This window comes from Urocitellus parryii, chromosome 3, assembly GCF_045843805.1.
Source record: "Urocitellus parryii isolate mUroPar1 chromosome 3, mUroPar1.hap1, whole genome shotgun sequence".
NCBI lineage: Eukaryota > Metazoa > Chordata > Mammalia > Rodentia > Sciuridae > Urocitellus > Urocitellus parryii.
The window spans coordinates 79,020,984-79,037,785 of NC_135533.1; the positions used below are offsets into that span (position 1 = coordinate 79,020,984).

The 16,802-nt window shown below is 33.3% G+C and overlaps 1 protein-coding gene across 1 annotated transcript in view; it reads left to right on the top strand.

The window, feature by feature from the left end:
- Itgb8 (integrin subunit beta 8) overlaps nucleotides 1-16,802 on the top strand; it is an 81,960-nt gene that overhangs the window by 35,737 nt on the left and 29,421 nt on the right. Inside the window, exons 3-4 of the mRNA XM_026408818.2 lie at nucleotides 2,656-2,830; nucleotides 15,468-15,714. Coding sequence (XP_026264603.1) covers nucleotides 2,656-2,830; nucleotides 15,468-15,714 — 422 coding nt within the window. The remainder of the gene's footprint in view (nucleotides 1-2,655; nucleotides 2,831-15,467; nucleotides 15,715-16,802) is intronic.

A 16,802-nucleotide genomic window follows, 5' to 3' on the forward strand; every position in this document is an offset into this window, starting at 1 on the left:
ATGCGAAGGACATTTGCTGTCAAAAGGAAGATGATAGAATTTTTCCATTTCTGTTCAGATTGCCATGTTTGACAGTCAAAAAGACTCAGACATTAGTAGGGGGAAAACTTGAGCTATTTATATCACCAGAATACTATCTGAAAACAGATGAAAGTAACAACTGATAAAAAAAACTTGACAGGGTAACTTCAACCTGACCTTTTCATTCTCAGAGACATTTTAGATGTAGAAACTTAGACTATGAATTTGCTTTTGTTCTTCTTGTAGGAAAAAAAGTAAAGCATAAAGATTAGAATAAGTTAAAATGACACAAAATATCAAAAATTAAAAGGGTGTGGTTTCAAATTGCTTTTCTTTTGTACAAAATGAAAAGTAGGCCACAATGGGCAGGAGCAACATTCCATTCTTGAGTATGATGCCACAGTCTTTTCTTCCCTTTTCAAACCTAATTGGCCAATTGGCAATGTTTTTCTGACTTAGTTTTTACAGTGGGATAAAACAGCTGTGCTGATTCAGATATTGCAAAATAATAGAGAACATTTTGCCGATTTCAGCAAAACTATTTGACATTTAAAGGTCACATGGCATAAACTGATGTATAGTTACAGTAAATGACACCCCTCCTTTCTTCTCCATTCTGTATGCACAAATAACAGTCTCTGATCGGCTGAAAAGAAGAAAATAAAGCTATTTGTACTTTATCTCCTTTCCATGACTTGAAGTCTTAGGTTTTTACATCTGTAAAATGCATGTGGTCTTTGTCTGTAACATGTCATCTGACACATGATCAAGCATACATGTACCAAGCCTTGTGTACTATAAGTATCCCCTACTTGGGAGAAATGAGGTCCCCCATTTAGCCTGTGGGGAAGAATGTGACACATACTATAGCAGTTATTTGCTACCTCCCTCCAGGGAACTCCATGTTGTTTATAAATTCTATCACATATGCATAGAATGTTTTGAGAGTACATAGAATAAATTCAGATAAAAGAAACTAAGACTTTGGCTATTTTCAATTTCTGGAATATGATTAATCAACAAAGCAAACTGAATGTTTCTGTTTCCATAATGAACTTATCAAATGTCACCTGGAGATTTTGACTGGAAAGAAAGACATGTTCCCTTTTGCCTTTTAGTTAATGCATGTATTACAGGATGAGGCAGGCTCTAATTCAGGACGAGCACTATAAAGGACTACATAATAAATTTAGACTCTGTGGGTCACACACCATCCCTATCACACAGTTTTCTTTTGTTGTTATGTTACAGGCTTTTAAAATGTATAAACAATTTTTTGGCACTTAAACCATAGAAAAATAAGCTGAAGTCTGGATCATCTCACTGACCCTAGTTTGCCATGCCCTGCTCTATTTGAGAAAAGAATGAAGATTTTGTATGAATGTGCAAGGGCTGTCCCTGGTTATAATTAGTGACCTCATATTCAACACTCAATGTCCATGTCAACTTGATAATCCCCTTCTTCCATGCCCTGTGATATTCCCATAACAGTAATATTTACTTTCTTAATGTGTGAATTCACCCATAGTCTGTTGATTTTGATGATAAGAGCTCTATCTGCCATGCTCTATCCATTTCATTACCCCAGCACCTACAAAATTATTGTCCTTCAGCACATATTCAATCAACATTCTTTAATTTAGTGATGAATGTATTAAAAATCCAATTCTTTATATCATCTTAATTAAAGGAGAAATGTTGAATCTATATAGCCATTGCTAGGAAGATTGCTGAGCAAATATCCAGCTAATTTGTAATCAAATACCCCAAATAACTCAGGCCAATGTTATGCATAATAAAATATATTTTCATATTTTCAATACACTTCCCATTCTTAGGAAAAAATCCCAAATGTTTACATGAAAAATAAATATATAAAATTTTTTCCCTCAGGATAAATTAATAAGGTTATTGCATTAATTCCAAGTTTATTGCATGTCTATTAGATAACTCTCAACTACTCAAGGCTAAGTAGTGAAAATTTTAGATTCAGTTGCAAAGTCAGGAGAATTTGATCTGCAATATTATATCTCTCCATGTCATCATGAACATCTCCATTAGTTTACTGAATTGATTTTAGGCTGTTGTGTGTATAAGAGGCTGGACAACTTTATGGTCTAAGAAATTAGATTTCCAATTTATTCTTTTATGAATTTTTGGCATTTAATTAGGCATGTATTTCTAAGGACTTGCTTTCATATTCCAAACATAACAGTATATAATAAACATACCAGTTGAGTCCTTTGAGAACTGAGACTCACATTTGGAACCAATGAGTGGTCTATTTTGGCTGAATTTTCTTCTGGATCTGTCTTTCCAAAGTAAAATATTTAGAAAGAATTAAGACAGTATAACTTTACAGTGATCAGTTAACAACACTTAAAGTGCTTGAGTTCAATCTCCTCTTTAATAATACATTTTATTCTTTTAAAATGAGATTTAGAAATTAAAGTTTTATTTATGACAAATATGCCACTATTCTTATTGGAAACATGCAACTAATTTAAACAGTTGCATAATTTGTTCTGCCCTGAAAATGGCTTATTTGAAATATTTGCTATGTATATACTTTCTTTGGTTATAACTGAGATGATATAAACTGAAAACATCAGTGATTTTCTTTTTTTTAAACAGGATTTTATTTCAGGTGGATCAAGAAGTGAACGTTGTGATATTGTTTCCAATTTAATAAGCAAAGGCTGTTCGGTTGATTCGATAGAGTACCCATCTGTGCGTGTAATCATACCAAGTGAAAATGAAATTAACACTCAAGTGACACCAGGAGAAGTGTCAATTCAGCTGCGTCCAGGTTTGGTGATTTTTTTTCAAATAAACCTATGATGATTGAAATTACAATTCATAATAATTTGCTTGCATTTAACATTATGTGGCAGGCAGTATTATTGTAGAGACCACAGTGAGCTCAGAATCAAGAAATTAGAATTCTGGGTTTTATTATGCTTCTAGCTAGCTCTGTGACCTTAGACACCATGCAAACCTGACCCACACATATAATAACTATGTGTTCTGATCCTATAATTCAATCACATTGTGATGTAATTGTGTTCCTTCTCCCCTGCAAGAAGGAAATATATTTGTACTCATTCTTCCATTCTTAGCTGAGAGCTGGTATATAGTAAAAAAAAATCTATAAATGTTTACTGGATTGATTGATTGATTAATTAGCAGATGTTAAACTAAGTACTTAAAACCTTTGGGATGAATTTTTCAACACAAAACATGAAGTCATGATTATCAGTTACCTTGACCAGCTTTGTAATACCCTTGACATTAATGTATACCTTTGCTCCTATACTTCTGCAGGACTTCCCCTTCCATCACAGAGTTTATCACAGTTTGCATGTGTTGTAGGCTTCTGGAAAGTATTCATTTCCTCCAGATAATTCCACTATACAAACTACATACAGCAAATAAGTCAAGGTACACGAGTATGCATCATTCAATTAGATAAATTGGTTTAGCTCAGTATGAAATTACTTTCAAGCCTTCATTATTTTGGTGTGCGTGGTCATATCTTGTCATTAATTTTTTGAATAATCATTCTTGACACACTCCATATCCCATTCCAAAAGCTCAATATTTCTTCCCGACTCTTTGGTTACCAGAAAAACAAAGTTCACTTCTCGATTGGCCCTAGGCATGTTCCCAGCTTCCAATTAAAACTGTGCTCTTCATCAGATAAAGCAATGATATAGCCCAGGATGGACATACATGAGCAACAGTTGGAAAGGTAGAAGGGTGTACACAAAAAGGAAAGTAATTAGGTTAGAGAGATTGCAGCTCTTGCCACCTTTAATTGAAAAAAAAAGAAGTGTGGTTGAGTTCTTAGAAAGAGAGAGGGAGAGAAACAAAAATGATGTGCTCTTTTTAACTCAATATATTCATTAAAATCTTCCCTTAGATATTCACATGGAACTCTATTGACATACAGCCTTTTAATGCTATGGTTGCTCAATGGTCTTTAGTGATTTTTTTTTCTTCCTGTTATTCTAAGGTTCATCAGCCCAGTTTTCTAATCTATATAAACTGACCTAGGTTTTCCCCTAAACTCCTTCCAAAATCCCCAATTTCTTAAACATTTCCATATCCCCAGTAATACTCTCATCTGGTGGCTTTTCTACTGTTCATAAAAGACTTCAGGGTCTTAATCCAGGGAGTTGCCTTTTTCAGGCTGTATCAACATCAAACAGTAACATCCACTTCATTCAGTTAAATTTTGACTTTCTGATGTGTGTCTGGGCATGTTCCCCAGAGTATACTTGAATTTGAGGACAAGTTGTTGATATTTATCTCTATTACAAATCTTTCTCCCAGTATTCTAGCCTCTAGCCTTTCCACTCTTCGTTTTCTTTCAATAGGTGCTCATTTTAAGAGAATTTTAAAATACAACTGGTAATATTTGCAGATAAAGTACATAGGAACTATATAATACAGCTCAACAATTAAACATAATCAATAAACTTGACACTTTAGTCTATTTGGCTGTCATAACAATACCATATATACTAGGTGGCACAAACAATAGAAATTTATTGTCTCAGTGTTCTAGATTGGCTACAAATCTAAAAGGCTTAGAAGTCCAACATCAAGGTTCTAGCAGATTTGGTTCCTGGAGAGGGCTTACAGTGGGCCACCTTTTTGATGTGTCACATGGCACATGTCAGAAAGAGGGAGAGAGAATATCTAGTATCTCTTCTTAGAAGGTCGCTGTCATGACCTCACCTAACTAAACCTAATTATCTTCCAAAGGCCCTTCTCCAAATATCATCACATTGGGGATTAGAGCTTTACCATATGTATTTGGTGCAAATACAATTCAGTCTGTAACACTTGATATATAGAATACTCTTTTATAAAGTCCATGGAATATTTTTAGACATTAATCATATTTTAAACAAGAAAACTCAGTTCCAAAAAACAAAAACTATTTTTATAGGCCAATATCTTTGAGCACACTGCAATAAAATTTGAAATCAATACAAAAAGATAAATAAATATTAAATAACATAAAAATTAAGAAAAACTTCTTCTAAATAATCCCAACTACAGAATAAATCAAAAGTCTAGTTATAGACTAATAATAACAGTAACAAAAACATTAAAATATATGGATGTGACTAAAATTGTTGTCAGGAAAATTCAAAACATTAAATACTCTAATTTTTAAAAAGAATAAGTAAAGATGAACTTGTATTCAAACAAAGATAGAAAAACAGCAAGAAACAAAATAGCCATAAAAAAAGAGTAAGGAAGTCATAAATTTTAAAAAAGTAATGAAATGTAAAAGAAAAAGAAAAATACAAAATGGATGTATAATCCAACAGCTAAAGCCCAATAATAAAATAAGTAAATTATTGGCAAATCTAATTAAGACAACAAAAAATGAATAATCTATTTATGTAAACTATAGTCACAGAAACAAATATTTAAAAAGAGAACAATAAAATATTAAGCATAAAACATATGGTAAAAATTTTTAAATTTTAAAAAAAGTTAACATTTTTCAATAAATACATAATTATTTATTTATATTTATTATAACATATTTTATATAATATATATGCCTGTATATTTTATATATATAAATTAGGCCTGAATGTTTTTATGGTAATAAATGTTTCACGTACATTCAAACTTTCAAGAAATATATTATCCTATTTCGTATAAACAGGTAAATTTAGGTACATCCTGGAAGCTTCTCAATTGTTATAAGGTTAGTATTATCCCACTATCAAGGTCATAATGTAATTGTAGCAAATAAATTAGACTACATATGCTAAAAATATCATCGAACAAATAAGCTTAAGGTAATAAACCAAAGATAATTGATTCTTGGAATTGATGTATTTTTGTAATCTCAGCCTGGTAAAAATAGATAAAATGTATTGTTATCTCTTTAGTTACTGAAAAATCATTTAATAAAATTTAGTGCCCATTCCTGGCACTTAAATTAAAGAATACTTACTTAATGTATATTAAGGAATATATATTTATATTATATATATTTATATTTATTCTAGAAGTTGTACATAGACATAATTAGATATGAAAACCAAATAGGAATTTTAAGCATTTTGTAAAAATCAAGCAAACTTATCATTGTGTATCTACCTGAAAAATCCAAACAAATCAATTAAAACTATTAACTTTTTTTTATTGTGGCATGTTGTTTTTTACAATATTCCAACTCAATTTGCTATGCAGTATCAATTATGATGATAAAAGATGAACTCATAGGAAAAACCTTTAAATATGAATTATCTAGGAACAAACTTTAAAAAAAATATATGGCAGAATCCATTGTACTATGTAAAGCAAGTTATGAATAAATAGAAAAGAATTTTATATACTTAAATAGGAAGATAATATCATAACCAAGGCAGTTCTTCAAAAACATATTCCATAAATATAACAAAATTCAATGCCAGGCATGGTGGTGCATGCCTATAATCTCAATGGCTGGGAGGCTAAGGCAGGAGGATCAAGGGTTCACAGCCAGCCTCAGCAAAAGTGAGGCACTAAGCAACTCAGTGAGACCCTGTCTCTAAATAAAATACAAAATAGGGGTGGGATGTGACTCAGTGGTGAGTGTCCCTGAGTTCAATCCCTGGTACGAAAAAAAAATTCAAGGAAATCCATAAATATCAGACAATTTCAATCAAATTCAAATGTATTTTAAACAAATATTTATTGAAACTTATTATTAGTGTGTTTTGATACATAACAAATTTCTGAATACATTTCAGAATACATTTATAGAAATACATTTGGTGGGTGTATCAATCAGTTTTCCATCACTCTCAAGAAGTACCTGAGATAATTGACTTAACCCAATAGACCCCAAATTTTCAGTTTTGTGACTACTTCAATGAAATTGAAACACATGCATTAAAATATGTTGGAAATAATAACCAAAAGTTTATATATTATATCTACTAATATTAATATAATTATAATGGTTACATTATAACTATATTCTCATTATTATTTAATTATATTTTATATACTATATTTACATTTTTATACATGTTTCACCTCTGAGACTAAGGACAATATGAGTTAAAGTGAGGAAAAATTTATTTTGGTTCATGGTGTCGGAAATATCAGTTCATGGTCACTCTGTTGCTTTTGGTCAAAGTAGAACATTATGACAGAAGAACATGTTGCACAAAACCTGGTCACATCAAATGGCCACAGAGTAAAGAGAAAAAGAAGAAAGAGCAGGGAATCCCAGTCTCCTTCAAGAGCATACTCCCTGACCTAACTTCCTCCATCTAGGCCAAGGCTTCCCCACCTCCCAATAGCACCACAGGCTGCCTTTAGCATGTGGGCTTTTAGGGGACACTTAAGATCCAAACCATAACACTAAGTCAAATGTATGTAAATTTATTTAGGTTTTTAATGTATATTATCATATGATTCACAAGAATATTTGAACTCTAGTTTGGACGTTCATGAGTGAGCATTTCCTCTTCAATTTTTTTAATGTCTTCAGTTTATTAGATATTACTTGTCTCGTTATCTGTTTTTTTTTTTGTTGTTGTTGTTGTTGTTGCCTTTCTCCTAGTACTAAAAATTCCAAATACCTTTCCTAAGCTTTCTCTCTCTCTCTCTCTCTCTCTGGTGTGATCTACCTCTCTATAGAATTTTTATTATTATTATTTTTCTAATTAAATACTAATTTTTAGCAAGCTATCATATATGAAGTTTATTTATTATTTGCCTCTAATGAATGTAACCAAATCCTTAAAATGGCTTGCTCTTTGGAAAATATGAGATTTGAACACTAAATTGCATTTTTCTACTTGTGTGTTACATTAAATTTATACACTGTAATGAATTTGGCTTTTTCCCTTTTGAAGATATAAAGGTGTCTGAGTTTTTCTCAGACTATAGATTACCAGTTGAAAAGTTGGGAAATGGCTTCAGTGCTGTACAGAAATAATGATAATAAGAATGAGATAGGAGAAAGCTGGATGGACTTGAGGGAGGATGGAGAGTGGAATCCACAGGTTTGGTGATTGTTAAGCTGTGAAGGACTCCAGGGATCTGGCTCAAGCAAATAGGTGAGGTAGGATATGTAGCCCCATATGGAGGGCCTGGTGTTGAGTTCAGTTGGGACCATGTGAGGCTGAAGCTCAGGGAGAAGAAATGGGTTAGAGATAGAAAAGTGTCAGAGACATCCATGGGAGATGGCAAGTGGAGGAAATATGGATGAGATCAGGGGAGTAAGGGAACAAAAGGGGAGATAGGCATCCATTCCATTCTAATCACTATGAAGCTTGATTTTATTCCATGAACCACTACTATTTGAATTTCTGTGTACAAATTAGCCTAATTGTCTAATATGTATAAATCATTTATCCAACAAAGTTCTGAGCTCCTTAAAGCAGAACTATACATTAAAATCTTCATATATAACAGGTATTTATTAAGTTGAAATATGTTTGTATAATAATGAGTCTTATCATCAGAGACATACCAGATTTGGGGTGTAGCATAGATAGTTGTAGTTCACTACCTACAGATAGAAATGTAACTGTACAATGTAAAAGTCTTTTCCACCATAAGACATATAAGAGTTGAAGACTTGATATAACACACACCTAAATGTAAAATGTTTATCACAGTATTAACTTTGATTTGTTTATAGATTATCACTTTCTTCTTATCTAATAAAAATTCAAAACCTGAAGCCCAGTCATTATTATAAAAGTTTTATGGATATTTTTATTCTAACACACTGACTAGAGTCCTTAAATAATCTATAGTTTATAGGACTATATTTAAAATTGAGTATTTTAAATGAGGTTGAAAAAATGACATTTTCTTTTACTTTTCATTCCTTCAACTTTACCTTATTTTTACATATCAATCTTACGTAAAAATAATAACAAAAATAAACTATTGATTCTAGTTGTTGTTCTCTAAGGACAATGAGATTCAAACTTTAGGAAAAATGAGAGAAGGGAATTTTAATTCGGAAATAATACTTGTACGTGATAAAGATTAGACTTCTACTGATTTAAGAAAAAATTCAACCTTGATTTATTTTAATATTATAAGGGGAAAATTCCTGTAATTTAGGGAAATTTAATTAAAAAAAAATCTGGAATGTTTTATTCTTTCTTAATTTCAAAGTTAACCTCCCTCCCCACAAAACACAGAGACTCATACATTTCCCCGACCCTGGCACATATCCTCATTTAATTCCCCCTCCCCCAAATTCAGAAATGTGCTCCAGTCTGTGTCTTTCTGTTTTAAATCCAATCCTGTGTCAAGAGGCCTTCTCCTTCCTCTGCTCAAATGTAATGAGTAAACTTTGGCTTCTTCTTCCTCCTACAGTTTTCCACATTTTCTTGTGATTTTTCAATTTCATCTTATGCAGAACATTTTTTTTCAGTTGTCTTTTCTTAGTGTCCAGCTATGTTTATTGTAGCCAGAACATCAGAGATGCTCACATTATTATTGAGTAGTTGAGAACACATTCTAACCTCTTTTGTTTCTTGGGGCTATTCAAACCAGTCACTGGCAATATGTCTAAGTAGGTCATCAACTTTCCTCCAAGTCCTTTTTCTCATTCTATGTCACAGACTCACTTCTCCCCTTTGAAGTTCATTGAAGAAAATAAGGATTTGATCCTTTAAAATCTCAAAAGAGATGAGGAGTGAGCATCCCTGGCAATAATAAAGGTGGCAGTGTGAACATTTTGGGGCCAGGTGATATTTTTCCTCTTAAAGAAACTCCAAACTCTCCCTACATTATGGGAAAGAAGTTCTAGATACTAGCTTCTTTCTGGTCCTTTAGATATGGTGTCCCCAAAGTACTTCAAACACAATGTAGTGATAGAACATGGAAAAGACTTTTACATTGTACAGTTACAGACTATGCATGTGCCAAACACAAAGACTTCAGAGACGGAAACAGTTCTTACCCCAATGTTGTTGTTTAGAGTCTAGTAGTAGTAATGGTAATAACTACTTACACACGTGTATTTACCATGTACCAAATACTGTTAAGTATTCTACGAAAGCTATCTTGTTCAGTAGCTCTTAGCTACTAAAGAAGATAAAGATGTTCTGTATGGAATCTCATAATTATATGGTAAACATTATAATGGTTGTATGATCTGGTTGTTATGGAAACACAGGGAGGGATAACCCCAATCCAGGGAGGAGCAGATTACTGAGCAGTGTCTCCAAGCAGTAATTATATAAAAAGAGGGAGGGTAGGACACCACAGGCAAAAGAAGTAACATAAACAGGGAATAGAAATATATATTTGTGGCGTGTATGTGGGCACTTATAAGCAGTTCTGTTTTGCTGAAGATGTAGATAGAATCAAAATTATAGAGGCACTTTAATACACCTTGTTTAGCCATTTGGACATTAACCATCTGATGGAGAGCTACTGAAAAATTTTAAGCAGGGAATGACAGAGCAATTTTTAGTTTTAAAAAGTTGGACTCATTGGTGTTGTGACTGCATGAACGTGACACACTAGAGGAAGACAGATGAAGAGACTATGGGAAATAATCCAGGCAAAATCCAAGAAAGGCTGGAATGGATAGGAATCTCTTCTCATGTTGTGATATACTATAGGAATTCATTTCAAATATTTAACTCAATGAATAATAAGGAAATTGACTCAAGAATGAGCTACAAGATTTCTACTCTAACACCCCTAAATGTGTCAGCAGTATGAGTTTATGCTAAAAGATTATAAATAACCTGATTCCACCTTGTATTTAGAAGTCTAGATCCATAAAAGAAAAAAAAATTACACAAAAAAAACCAAGGAGGAAATGTCATGGTTAGCCCCAAATTATAGTCAGGTATAACTACTTTCTTCATAGTTGGCTTTAGCCAGTCTTCAGCTGTGTTTAGTGGTAAGAATGGGCTGTTTAATGATGGAAAAACAAAGTCCTAAAATTGGTGAGAAACTGTGATTTAAATCCCATGGGGGAAAAAAGGAAAATAGATAGTGCTGCATCCAGGGGAATCTGATGATAATTTAAAGACATACGCATAAACACACACCCAAATAGATTTTTAACATTTACCTACTTTACAAAAATAGAAAACAGTTGAAAATAAGGATGTATTTGTACCATGGTAGCAATTGGCATGGACAAGTACACAACTTAGTCATTGCCAGAATCTCAATCCTTATTGTAGAAGTTACTTGGTACTTTGTGAGATTGGTTAAAAAAAAAAAAAAAAAAAAGATCCCAGAAACATAAATAATTATCACCCTTCTTTTTCAGCAGCCCAACTCCCTAAAATAACAAGAGCAACTATAATTAAAAGGACATATTGACTTATATCTGCTATTAAAATTCAATCTAAATATTAACCCATCATACCTTACGACTGAAAATATTTATAGAGTACACTTCAGATCAAGTTTATCCTTATTTACATAAGAATTCCAGCTGAATATAACTATTCAGTAATATCTGATATGGAATACTCTTGGTAGTTTTAAATAATGGAAAGGTATTGAATATGGAATATGGAAAATTAATATCATTCTTTGGATAAAGTCACCTTGCAAATCAAATATTACCCATAAGGAGGCATGAGTGTTTAGAAGAAGAGTTATTCTTGTAGAAGAAAGATCAAGAATGGGAGCACTCATTTCCCCTCCTTCCCCAACTTCCCCGGTTTCTTTGTTTTAAACCATTAGATGTAGCCTTAAGCATTCAATGGACTCATTGCTCTTTCATGGCAGAGTGCAGTGGTCTATCAGGACAGTGTTCTGCTGTCATTTTCATGTGGCCACAATACCATGCCAACTATAGATTCTTTGATCACAATCCTGGAGACACATGGTGGGAAGTAAAGATTTGCCTAAACATCCTGAAATGAATCGTAGCACTTCTTCAATTAAATAATTTCCAGATTTCACACTCTATTTCTCACTTCAAATTATACCTAGGGACCAATATAGTTTATAAATGGTTCCATAATGAGACTACATGAAAAGTTTAATATAGTCAAATAACAAAACTCTAAAATGCCACAAATTACAACAAAAAAAAAATAATCATTACAAACTTCTTAAGAAATTAGAAATTTGACAACTAAATTTTTTTGTTTAGGTTAAAATTCAAAGTTATCCAGCATTCACATTCTTTAGTGAAAATTCGAAGACTGATATCAAATATCTGACTATGTGAGTTAATTTTTTTAAAATTTAAGTCCCAAATTTGTTATCCCCTACTTTTTCATCTCAGGTGAATTCTTGATGCTGTGGTAGGACTCGGGTTCTTATTTCAGTTAAACTTTGACTTTTGCCTTTTATTGGAATGGAATAATTCTGTCAAGATTTAAACAGTTTAATGCAATTTCAGTTTCACTGCAGAGAATTATGTCTCACTTTGTGAAGATTTTATAGTGAATTGGATGCACCAGGTTATCATATCACTGGCCCTTACCAACCCCACTTCAAAAACAAAGTCAATTCCAAGCCATTTAGTAGTTTCCATAAACTAAATTATATTCTCAGAATTGAGTGCATATTCCAATTCAAAGGCAGTTCCCAAAGACTTTGGCAGAAATTCAGTAGTTTAGAAGCTGGATAGTAAATTTTTTTTCTTGTTTTTATCAACTAATCTATGCCAGTTTTGTGGAATACACAAGCACAATCCAGCTCTGCATAGCTCCTCTCTCAGAGTAGCATCTAAGGCACTGCTGTCTTCTTTAATAGCCTCATGATGATGGCAGTCAGACATTGCCATATTTTTAGGTATGTTTCTTTCTGTGCCAATATGTTCAATCCTTCTCTAATGTCACCTGGTCTTTGATCCCTGTGTTGGTAGTACCCCAGTATGAACTATGTTGGTGTTTTACATAGGGCCACAGTACTCACCCTGCCATGAATAGGTACTTCTGCTGCCTCTTACAGTGGAATACTAATGCCTACAAAACATGTCTTCAAGACTTTTCTCCCTCATATATAATTATGCAATCTAAGGCCAGCTTGAGAGCACATTGTGGGGAATGTTTTAAGCTCCCAGGCAAGATGTGGTAATCCAAGTTTGACCTCTTCAATTTCCTTCTTAACAACCAAAGTGGGATTTGGGGTCAACCTATCTAGAGCTAACTATCTTAAGCTGACTACTTAAAGCCAGAATCTTACAGGAAACTCAGGAGCTTTGCCATGTAAAAGTAGCAATTATTGCTCTCTCTAGCAATGACTAAAAGGCCTGTGTATGGAAAGATTCTCTTTTCTCATTCTTATCTTGAAAGCTCATCTTATTGAGCTTTCAGTCCACACTGAAGAGTTTGGCTGACCAGGGCACCTATGTAAAGGCTAGCATCTATGTCATCTAAAATCAAGCCACAGAAACCAACACCCTTAAATCCTGAGCATTTGATAAGACTTCCTTATAGCTTCTTCTTTCCCGAGGCCAAAAAGACAGGTTTTGCTTCCTAGACCATTAACAGATGGCATTTGCTGAGGTCCCTATCTGGCTAGTATTTGGTTGGAATGCTCTGAATAGCACAGGACTCCAAGGACTGTCCCTTTGCTGAGACTACACAGACTCCTCCTTTCTGCTAAAGTCACCAACCCACACCTTAGAGACCCCTGTGCAATATGATGAATATCTGTTGCATGTAGTAACACCTCTTTGAAAACAAACAACCATTCAGGCAGTCACCATAAACTGCAGTGATTCACCAAGATAAAATTACCACGTGGCCAGTGCCTCAGGCCTTCAGCAAGACACCTAAACCAACAGTTAAAAAAAATCAACTAAACCGTTTCTACCTTTTTGAAAAATCCTGACCATACACCACACATGGTGGTGCATGCCTGTAATCCCAGCTGATAAGGAGGCTGAGGCAGAAGAATCAAAAGTTCAAAGCCAGACTCAGCAACTTAGGGAGGCCCTGTCTCAAAATTAAAAAATAAAAATAGAAAAGGCTGGGGACATGGCTTGGTGGTTAAGCAATATAATCCCCAATATAAAAATAAATAAATTTTAAAAAATTTAAAATAAATCCTGACTACACATTAAAGTGCAAGTCCCTTCATTACATATTCAAGTTCAAGTCCCACAAACTACGCTTCACAGTTGTGCTATTTCTCATTAATCTGGCCCTGAATCCAGTTTCTAATATTCTCCTAAATTTAATTTCTCTACCCAAATTGCGGAACACTTCACAGGAACAGGCTTGTTCATAAGAAGTCCCAAAACTGAGCAGAATAAATGTTCTCTGGAGACAGCTCAGAATCTAAAGGGAATTGGTGAGGGAATGGGCTGGGTTGGACTAAACAAACCTGATTTCTCCTTCCAAACTCTTGAGTTACAACCCTAGGAGCATTACACTAAAGGGGTTTTGAAAACATTTGATTCGTGAAATGATTTAAAAGAAAATACTGCTACTTTACATTCATTAAGATTTGGTCAATCTGGGGATTCCTTTAATAAGAATACCTGTCTATCAATTATGTATACAAATTCAAATTTATGTTTAAAAAAATGCTTTCCACTCAAAATAATCTCCAGGAACAATTAATCAATTAAAAGTATTTCCTTTATTGTTTAAAGCTATAAACAATTACTTTTCCCAATATATTTTAAATTAAAAGCAGACCTGCCCCCAACTCTAGGGGAATGGTCCAAGTCCTTGAATCAAATGACATAACAGAGAACTAAATTAAACATTACAGACAGTTGTCCTTGGGAATCACTCCCCATTTCTCCTTGGGGTGACTCTCTTTTCACATCCACTTATATTTATATCAAGGCCAAAGCCTCACCTCAGTGATCCCTCTCCAGTGTGTATTTATTTAATCCCTATTATGTGTTAGGTGGACATCTTCCAGGTCTTCAACATGGTACCACTGGGTATGATTCTTTAGGTCACTGTCCCATTTGCTAACTGATGAGAAGAACTTTGTCAATTAATTCATTGATGAAATATTTATTATTTTGAAAATTTTAACATACTGTTCATACAAGAGTTTCTCATCTCATACATAAATATGCCTTAACTCAAAAGAATGAATTTACACATGCATCATTCAATCATCTTAAGTTATCTTTCTGGTTTGCCTCAAATCATTCCATAAGCATACCATCTATACCCTTTTGAGACACCGTGCTTTTTTAGCTACTGAGGGCAATAGGCCACACAGGTTTGTGTGGTGGTATCCTGTTACATTATATGGAGCTGGTCTATTTGTTATCATCTTTGTCAAGCCTATAGAACTGTGAGAAATGCATTGTAGAATTTGGAGTCTAATAGATTGATTTTTGAAGTGCCTTAAAATTATTCAAGCATATTCTAAACTTCATAATATGCAAATTTGTGATAATTGTTCATGGTGCTAAAATGCAACTAAATTATTGACAGCATATCCTGTGATATGTAAAATGAAGACTATATCATCATTTTCTTTCTTTGAATTAGGAGCTGAAGCTAATTTTATGCTGAAAATTCATCCTCTGAAGAAATATCCTGTGGATCTTTATTATCTAGTTGATGTATCAGCATCGATGCACAATAACATAGAAAAATTAAACTCCGTTGGAAATGATTTATCTAGAAAAATGGCATTTTTCTCCCGTGACTTCCGCCTTGGATTTGGCTCATATGTGGACAAAACTGTTTCACCATACATTAGTGTCCACCCTGAAAGGATTCATAATCAATGCAGGTATCTAATGCTTGATGTTGTTAATAGTAAATGTATTTTTCCCTGTAAAATCTCATTTGTTTGTTTCTATATGAAGAACTTGGCAAAATTTATAATTTTTTCTTATTAAGTAAGAATAAAAAAATTTTCAGGAAGAAGTTTGTTCCTATTTGAAACTTTTATTTGTACCTTGGGTTTTAAATTTGTTATTTCTTCAAATATTATTTATCCAGTATTTATCACCACAAAAAAAGCCCTTACTTTTTATTAGTCACTTTGCATTAATTTCCAATAATCATGCTGTCACATATAGATTACCTGTCTGGATATTCTATATTTCTCCTTTCTGACTGTTCCACATTGGTGAAATTAAGGTTTGACACATTTACAGTCTTTTTCTTACCAGTAGTTCACCTGTCTGACTATTGCTGTCGTGATTGGGTTTAATTATGTTCCTTCTTACATGACCTCAAAGAAAGTTCAGTTATCCCACAGAAAGGTGTCAAAGGATGGAATTGATGTCTGAGACTTTTTTCTTATCATTTTGCGATTTGGATTCTGCAGAGTACATGCTTAGCGTGAAAAGAGAACTTACCTAAGTTACAAGTTCTCATACATAATACCTTTGGCCTGCTGAGTATTCAGAGAAATAAATCTGTATAGTTCTGGTTTCAAAAGTCATTTTATTTTGATACATGTCCTATTTTTATAATTGCTCAACTCATCGTACACTGCACATTCCAATGTACCAAAATAACTCTGTTATCTGTTTGACCAGAGGAGGGCTGATTTATCTCCTAATGAAGCTTCCTGAGTCTCTCCTTGAAGGTGAATAACCCTGAGGAGTGGTTCTTACTTTCTGAGATATCACTGGATTGTCAAAACAGTTTTAATGAATTTTGATAGCTCATCAATAATCAACAACAAGCACCACTTTAAAAATTAGTGCAATGCTGTATTTTTAGAAATTAAAAAAATAATATGATATTTCAACTAAATTTCCAAAAATATTTCCCCAAACGTATTTCTCAGCACTCTCAAAGAATTTAGGATTTTTACATTTTCTTTGATTTCTCAAGTGAGAACATATTATAGAAGAATGAATTCCC